The sequence below is a fragment of the Cinclus cinclus genome, chromosome 4, assembly GCF_963662255.1.
Source record: "Cinclus cinclus chromosome 4, bCinCin1.1, whole genome shotgun sequence".
Taxonomy (NCBI): Eukaryota; Metazoa; Chordata; class Aves; order Passeriformes; family Cinclidae; genus Cinclus; species Cinclus cinclus.
In genome coordinates, this window is record NC_085049.1 from 26,798,520 (window position 1) to 26,807,447 (window position 8,928).

At 45.1% G+C, this 8,928-nt stretch overlaps 1 protein-coding gene across 1 annotated transcript; it reads right to left on the reverse strand.

The window, feature by feature from the left end:
- Positions 1-1,396: 1,396 nt before the first annotated feature.
- Positions 1,397-8,043, reverse strand: RAD51AP1 (RAD51 associated protein 1). Its single transcript, XM_062490958.1, has 8 exons — positions 7,997-8,043; positions 5,592-5,641; positions 5,232-5,358; positions 4,492-4,601; positions 4,075-4,149; positions 3,491-3,640; positions 2,700-2,846; positions 1,397-1,864 (listed from the first exon to the last, which is right to left on the reverse strand). Exons 1-8 carry the CDS (start codon positions 8,014-8,016, stop codon positions 1,737-1,739), a joined length of 807 nt encoding a protein of 268 aa, XP_062346942.1. The 5' UTR covers positions 8,017-8,043; the 3' UTR covers positions 1,397-1,736.
- Positions 8,044-8,928: the final 885 nt, after the last annotated feature.

Below are 8,928 nucleotides of genomic sequence, written 5' to 3' on the forward strand. Positions count from 1 at the left end.
ATCACACACTTAAAAGAGTTTCTGAATCAAAACTAAATGCTGTTTTCTTCAGAAATAATGAACAATGATTTTTGCCTTATGATAACCTGATTGATAATGCATCAAGAGCAAACAACCAATCTAAGAAATCAGTGAAACCATTAGCACAAGGCTTTGCAAAGGCAAAGATTACAATTGATGGACGAGATATCATTCAGAGGGACCTGGACAGACTCCAGAAATGGCCCACGGGAATCTCATGGGGTTTAAAAAGACCATGTGCTGGTGTTGCACCTGGTTTAGGACAACCCCCGGGATCAATCCAGGCTGGGGATGAGCAGAAGGAGCAGCCCTGGCAGAAGGACTTGGGGGTGCTGTGGGTGAGAGCTGGCCCTGCCCCAGCCCAGAATCCCCCTGTTCTGGGCTGCACCCAAAGCCCCAGGGCAGCAGGGGAGGGGGGATTCTGCCCCTCTGCCCCTCTCTGCTGAAACCCCCATGCAGGGCTGCATCCAGCTCTGGGATCCCAGCACAGGAAGGACAGGGAGCTGCTGGAGCCAGCCCAGAGCAGGGACACCAAGGGATCAGAGGGATGGAGCAGCTCTGCTGGGAGGAAAGGCTGAGGGAATTGGGATTGTTCAGCCTGGACAGGAGAAGGCTTTGGGGTGACCTCACTGTGACTTTCCAGTGCCTGAAGGGAGCCCACAGGAAAGATGGAGAGAGACTCTTGATAAGGACCTGGAGTGACAGGACAAGGGGGAATGGCTTTATATTGACAGAGAGGAGGTTTAGATTGGATACTGGGAAGAAATTGTTCCCTGTGAGGGTCGTAAAGTCCTGGCACAGGGTGCCCAGAGAAGCTGTGGCTGCCCCATCCCTGGAAGAGTCCCAGGCCAGGCTGGATGGGGCTCTGAGCAGCCTGGGATAATGGAAGGTGTCCCTGCCCATGGTGGGGGGTTGGAACTGGATGATCTTTAAGATCCCTTCCAATCCAGCTATTCCATGATTCCATGATATTCCTTTGTTAATGCAACTCCCTGTGACATGAGTAATATGGGGAGTAATGGATCTACTGCCATCCATTGTAATCAACAGGCTTAGATAGGACATTACTGACACTGTGGATTAGTAAAAGCTCAGTTTCATTAATCAGTAATAATCACTTCACTGCTTTATGAAACTCTCTACCTTAGCATGGTATCATGATCCTCAATGAAGCCCCAGGAGCTCCAAGGAAATTCCTCATTATCTGACCCTGACTAATGCTGCTGACTTCCAGTAAGAGCATACACAGGCAAAAATATCTGCCAGACTGAAACCAACTCTTAAAGTGACCTTCAAAATTAAGAAATTTGAGGAATACAGTTAGATAATATAAAGTATTTTATTTTAGGGGTTTTTTTTAAATATAACATTCTAAAAAACATTTTCCTATCATCCATACTGCCATAGTGCTGTCTAGACTATGTTAATGCCAAGAGTTTAGGTACTAAAGAATTAAAATTATCACAAACCAATATCTCTGAATATAATACATCAAAAAGCTTGTGGCTCAGATGTCACTTTGATTAAATCATGTTATTATTCAGTAGCACTTAAAGATGCCTAGCTATTTGCAGAATAAAAACTCATCCTAACATCAGACACATCCGTAACAAGAGTCCTCCAAAATGGGTGATTCCAGGATGCTGCCCACCCTCTCTTTATCAGCAAAACCCATTCCACAGTCTTTTCCTGTATGGCTTTTTGTCACTGACCATTTAACTGCTGGTGGCACTGGGATGGAGAGGTTTGACTCTTGCCAGTCTGGAGAGGCCGAGTCTAAGGCAGTGAGTAGGTGACTTAACAGGAACACATTTCACAGAGGCTTTACTGCTTCCTGATGGAGCTGGAGATGATTTTAAAAGAAGGTATTAGAAGTTTACAGGGGGAAAAATATCATATGACAGTTGCCTTCTAATAGTTTTCCTAGCAGATCAAACGAAGCAATTTGAAGAGAGTGGAAAAAGGTCCAAACCAGAGGCATGTGAAAATCAATCACCAGGGATTCCCCTCTCTGGGAGCCAGTGCAGCAGGAATGGTGCACAGGTTAATTACCCAGCCACACACTGCAGCAACACTGGGCAACTGTTCCCAGGGTCCTGGGCATTTTCAGGAATTCTACAGAGAAACACTTAATGCAACTCCAACGGGGAAACAAGGACTTGAGAGAAAGAAGCCAATAAGAAAGAACCATGTACACATAAGAGTAAATATGAAGAAAAATCAAAGAATCTGGATCAGCAGCAGCATGCTCAAACATCTTGAGAAAATAAAGCTTTTAAGCATTTACTTTCTAAGAGTAGCTAAAATACTCGAGGATTTTGTTAATATTCTTTGTTTAGAATAGGTAATAATTTAGCACATACCAGAAATAAAGAAAGCTCTAACTAAGAGAGAAATAGACATGAAAGGATATTTTCATTAAGGTATGATCCACAGTTTGGAAAACATTTGATAAGCCCCATGCAGATAAAGGAGTTAAGGATAATGCTGTAGAAGGAGAATAGATACAGCTTTTCTTCCTTTCTCACTTGTTTTAAATGTCCATATAAAATCTTTACAAAATGTATATAAAGGGCAGGCATTTTCCTGGAATAGTTTATTTTTTGTTTGCTTTTAGGAGAGATTGCTAAAAGCTTAAGTCAACTCATACGTTTCTATAGCTGCAGCCTCACCCATACCTGGTGGTGTCCATTTAGGCTTTTTGTCTGTGACAGGACTTGATGCATGCAGAGGCCTCCCAGCTGCTTCTGAGGGACTGGACATCACCTTCTGCCTTGGTTCAGAGTTGTGTTCTGCTATCCAGGAAGGAGAAACTCTAGGTGATGCTAGGATAGAAAAAAAAATAATTTAGAAAGATGTTCCCTAGCAGAAGAAATCATCACTTCAGATGACAGACCACTACATAGCAGAAATAAAGAGGATTATGCTAGACTGTCCCATCTTGAAGCAGTAAACATTTACACAGACACATTGCCTGTTAGGGAATGACAGAGACATGGATGCAGCTTGCTCTTTCAAAAGATGACAGTCACAGGAAGGAAAGAAGGGAGGCTACTTGCTTTTTAAAATTAGCTTAAACAAAGCAAATGATGAAAGCTCCAACACCTGATACTACTCCAGAGTCACTGTTTTGACACAAACCCCAGAAAACAACTGGGAAAATGAACAGAGGATCTTTGAAGAGATGAAACTTTCCCAGAGAAGGAGGCAGAAGGAATTTCTCCTGACATACAAATGCAGAGAAGCAGTGACAATTTGCTGTTTTGGGAGTGAATAAGCTCCAGTGTGTGAATTTAGTGTGAAAGTGCAAATGAGATATCTCAAGTATGAGGGGATAATGCTTCAGTAAGGGAGGAGTAAGGAAAAATGCAGTCAAAGCAGCACGAATTCCACTAAAAATCCAAACTAAATGTAAAGCATCACATCCATAGCACATCGAAGGAAAGGGTTTTGGTGGAGAAGAACTTACTGGGGACAGACTCTGGCTCAGAATCAGGAGCCTGGGCTCTGTCATCACTGTCAGCTACCACTGACTTGTGATGTGCTGGAGCTTTGGTTGCTGCTGGCATTTGCCTCCCATCACCATTAGGTGCATCATCATTCATAACCTGATTAAGACCTACAAAACACAAAGTGGTTCAATCAGCATAAATTCACAGTAAATCTATTATCTTCCTCTAAAGTAATTTGGTATTTGAGTTCACAGAATTCATTTTGGTGATATGAAGTTATAATATTCAGAAATACATCACATTTGTTTTCATGTGCTTCTCATTTTATTTTCTTATTGTCAAATTTATCAACATTTATATGTAATCAGGCTAACAAAAAGAAGACCAAAAATCCACCAATCCACAGGTTTGATCATTTTAAGACTGGGACCAAATTTTTCATGAAAGGATAGACACATCCTTCAACCTTTATTTAAGATAAAGACACTTTTTTCCACACCAACAACAACAAAACAAACGAACAAAAAAAAAATCCAATGGAAACAAAGAAGAGATAAACTACTTAAATGCTTTTTGTGAAAATACTGTGAGAGCTACTTACCTAAACGTTCACTGCCTACGCTGCAGTTGGAAAAAGGGGATCTCCTCTGTGTATTTTCTGATTCAATATTCTTACCTGTTTTAAGATCCAGGGGAAAAAAATTAAATATTATTATAATATTAATATTATAAATATTAAAAACACATTATAAAAAGTAAAAATATTAAGAAAATAAAACAGATTAAGTTTTTACCTGTCTCTAGACCTAGTACATATTTGGAAGATGATATAGAAGAGTTACTTCTCTCACAGAAAATAAACCCAAGAACATAAGAAAACAGGCAACACCTAGAAACTCCCTTGTCATGACATCTTGAAATTCAATATTATTTTCAATCTACCAGAGTGTAAAACAAATTGCCAGGTTTAAATTCACACCATATAAATGAAAAGTACTGCATGGAACTGTAAAGTAACCTTGTTCTTCTGAATTTTGCACCTCTTGGGGATTTTCAGATTTTTCTTTGACAGATAAGGCTAAGGCAACTTCCAAATCTCTTTTATAAAGTTTGTCATCCAAGGATAACCTGGGGAGAAAATGCCAACGTGTTAAATAAAACAACCACAAGAGTGTTACAGAAAATACTTCTGGCACAATGAACTCTAAAATACTTGTGAAGAGATAATGTTCCCATAAGTATTTATAGCATATTGTGTCAAACATATTAAATTTTGAACTCATTTAGACAAAACATACATATTTTTAAAGCACAATGTACTTTAAAGCATTATGACTGCAAAACAGTGTATATGTACATACATATATATATATATGAACTATGAACTGGCATTACTACAGGGAAAAAAATGATTGCCTTTGCTTGAAATGCCACACCAAAATGTAATATTTAAACACAATTCTAACTAACTAATAAAAATTATATCTCTTTTTCATTTACATTGACTTTGTATCTTCCCTTAAATACATTTTTCTGGAAAATATCAAACTCACCTTTATATTTCTCTGGTTTCAGAGTCCCTAAGAAACTTCAAATTTTTAGAGCTATTTAAAGGTGCATCAATAAGGCTCAAAATCTTTATTACAGTCATGTATTAGTTGTTTGTTCTCAGCTGCTTAAAACTCTAGGGGAAAAGAAACCATACCCAAATATTCTTGTTGAAATCCAGTTTTACACAGAGCTGACCACATTTCTTACCTCTTACTTAATGTCTGTGTCTGTGATGGAGATGCTTCTTTGGGCCTTTTTGTTTTCTCTTTTTTCTCCTTCTTTACTTCCTTGAGCTGTGTTCTGGATTTTTTGCTTGAAGGTGCAAAGTCTTCATCTGTTGGAAAACAGCAACAAGCTTTCATGAGTTCTCCTATATTCTGAAATTTCATTGCACACTGAAAATACATCAAGATAACCTTTTCTGGAAATTAATCCTATTTTAAAAGAACACAACAACTGTAACTACAATATCTTCAAATGTATTTAAAATGAAAATTTATCAGACCCCCTTTTACATATGCAAGGCAAGGATTTCAAATTCTTGATGTACAAGAACATCCCACTTACCATCATCTTCCAAATCCCCAAACTGAGAATAATCAACAACTTTTTTGTTCCTGTGGGGAAAAAAAATAAACTATTAATTCTTTCTGACTGCATATCTTGATTTGGTAACACTTTGGGATAAATCATGTTTTACAAGGAAAAAAAACAGCAACTGTTCAGGTGGACAGAATCATGGATTATCCATGAGTTGGAAGGGCCCCACAAGGATCATCCAGTCCAGCTCCTGGCCCTGCACAGGACACCCCAACAGCCCTAACCTGTGCATCCCTCAGTGTGCTGTACCAACAGGACCTCTGGCAGCCTTGAGGCCATGACCATTCCCTGTTCCAGTGCTCCACTATCCTCTGGGGGAAGAACCTTTTTGTGGGAAGATAGGTTCTAAGGATAGTGCAGAAGGCAATCTTTCCTAAAGAATTACAGCTGTACTGATTACCGAGGTGTGGAAAAAGCCTTGCCTGCCCAGTAGGGATGGGTGATATGAAAGTGTGGGCTAGCTGGCTATTAGTTATAGCTAGAGACTGGGAGTCTGCTGGCTGTGAAGTGGTAAGGGACACATGGTTGTGCAAGGGACAGACAAGGTAAGATGTTGTGTGAGAGACAGAAGGGGTTTTGTGGCTGGGTAAGGAACAGGCTGGGGTTTAGCCAGTCATGCAGAAGGAAACTTGCAGAGAGGAGAAAAGGAGTCAGTACTGCGTGGAGCTGCCTATGAGGGGAGGAGTCAGCCTGAGAGAAGGCATGTAGAGCTTTTAATAAAGGACTGATGATGGTGTCAGTCCAGTTCATCTTGACATAATTTCTACATCTTTTCCTGATATCCAACTTAATTGTCCCCTGGCAAAGCTCCAGCCATTCCTTAGGTCCCATCCCTGGACAGAGAGAACAGAGTTAAACCTACAAGCATTGCAACTGTATGCAATGGCTTATTAGGAATAGCTTGTAGAGTTTTACAAAGACTTCACTCTCTGGACAATCTGTTCAGTCCTTGGTTACTGCACAGGACAGAAGTTCTGCCTCCTGTCCAGGTGGAACCCCCTGGGCTCAGTCCCTGCCCGTGGCTCTGGTGCCATTGCTGGGCCCCCCGGAGCAGAGCCTGGGCCCTGCTCGGAGCCCTCCCTGCACACAGGGACACCCAGGGATGAGGGTCCCTCTCAGCTGGGGCTCCTCTCCAGGCTGGACAGCCCCAGCTCCCTCAGCCTTTCCCTGTCACAGATGCTCCAGGCCCTAAATCATCCCTGCAGCTTCTGCTGGCCCCAGTCCAGGAGCTCCCTGTCCTTCCTGTCCTGAGGAGCCCAGGACTGGAAACAGCTCTCCAGATGTTCTTCCCAGGGCTGGGCAGAGGAGCAGGATCATTCCCTGACCTGCAGGCACTGCTCTCCCCAGTGCACCCCAGGATTCCATTTGCCTTCTTGTCCCTCAGGGCCCTGCTGGCTCATGGAGAGCCTGTTATCCACCAGGACCCCCACGTTCTTCTCAGCAGAGTTGCTGGCCAGCAGCTGCATGGAGCTATTCCTCCTCAGGTGCAGAATACTGCATTTGCCTTTGTTGAATTTTAGACACTCCACCCCTGGCCATGTTTGCAACATGTTCAGGTCCCTCTGAATGGCTGCATAGTGCTATGGGGCATCAGCCACTCCTCCCGGCTTTGTCATCTGTGAACTGCTGAGGAGAGGTAGACTCCCTCGTCCAAACCACGGATGAGCAATTTAAACAACACTGGGCCCAGTATCATATCCCCTGCAGGGCTGCATCCAGCTCTGGGATCCCAGCACAGGAAGGACAGGGAGCTGCTGGAGCCAGCCCAGAGCAGGGACACCATGGGATCAGAGGGATGGAGCAGCTCTGCTGGGAGGAAAGGCTGAGGGAATTGGGATTGTTAAGCCTGGACAGGAGAAGGCTTTGGGGTGACCTCACTGTGACTTTCCAGTGCCTGAAGGGAGCCCACAGGAAAGATGGAGAGAGACTCTTGATAAGGACCTGGAGTGACAGGACAAGGGGGAATGGCTTTATATTGACAGAAAGGAGGTTCAGATTGGATATTGGGAAGAAATTGTTCCCTGTGAGGGTGGTGAGGCCGTGTCACAGATTTCCCAGAGAAACTGTGGCTGCCTGTGGATCCCTGGCAGTGTCCAAGGCCAGGCTGGATGGGGCTCAGAGCAACCTGGGATCATGGCAGGTGTCTCTGCTCATAGCAGGGGGCTGGAACTGGAGGGCTTTTAAGGTCCCTTCCAACCTAAACCAGTCTCCGACAGAACCCCGGGGGACACCACTAATGCCAGGCCTCCAACACGGCCCCGCGCCACTGACCGCGACCGCTCGCCCGAAAGGGAAAGGGGCCACCCTGGAATCCCCCGGAGGCCCCGAGGGGATCGGGGGATTCCCTCGTCCCGCAGCCCCGGCACACGCACCTCCTGGCCGGCCGCGCCATCCCCGCCGCCGCTCGGCGCGCTCGCCGCAGGAGCAGCGCCGAATGTGCCGCTGCGGACGCGCAGCTGCGATGACGGGACGGGGAAGGCGGGACATCCCGGCTCCCCGTTCCCAGCGGCCCGGTTAACCCGCGGCTGCCCGCCCGGAGCCAGGTGAGCCGAGCCGGGACGGGACGGGTACAGCAGGGAGGTTCCCGGTGCCCGCGGGCGCTGCCGCTTCCAGCGGAGGGAGTGCGGACACCGGGAGCTCCGCGGCGGGGAGGGCGGACGGGGCCCCGCAGGCCGTGTCCTGCCGGCTTTGAGCCTGCGATTGCGGGAGCGGGAGGTCCTCTCCGGAACAGAGGGCTTGTCCCCCGCTCCCTCTCCATCAGCTTCCTCCCCACCTCCTCGCTCCATCGGGGAGCAGAAAGAGCGTGGTCGGGCTTGTGTTTCCCAGGCTTTCCCTTTGAATCCCACTCCCGGAGAGGCCGTGACATCGCCTCCCATTGATATTGGTTGTCCTGAGATGTTTGTTTTTGAAGCGGGCTTGTTTCGTCCGTGTCTAACACGTATGTTTGTTCACAGAAAAAAACTCACCCAAAAAGAATCCCCCTAAACCCGTGAATTATGCTGTAGATTTTCTTTATTGTTTTTTCTTCTCCTCGGGGTGTGGTTTTTAGCACTGTGGAAGGCTAAAGCGATGCGTCCAGTTTTGCAGGTGCAAAACAGAGGGATGTGAATGAACAGAGGAATCCTGTGGAGGGCAAAAATACCAGCACAACTGTGCCAACCTGTATTTTCACTCTGTACACAGCCCCCTTGCATCTCTTTTGGTTTATTTTTGATGCAGGTTACAGAAAGACAAAATCAGCTCTTTCTAAAAATCGTTTCACACATCTGCTCCCCCACTCACCAGGGCTTGCACCTGCAGAAAG

Coding starts and splice junctions, on each gene's coding strand:
- RAD51AP1 (XM_062490958.1), bottom strand. CDS start 8,016: ATGGCGCGGCCGGCCAGGAG. Junction 2,847..3,490: donor TGAGCCAGAGTCTGTCCCCA/GTAAGTTCTTCT, acceptor TTTCTATCCTAG/CATCACCTAGAGTTTCTCCT. Junction 1,865..2,699: donor GCCTAAATGGACACCACCAG/GTATGGGTGAGG, acceptor AATCATCTCCAG/CTCCATCAGGAAGCAGTAAA.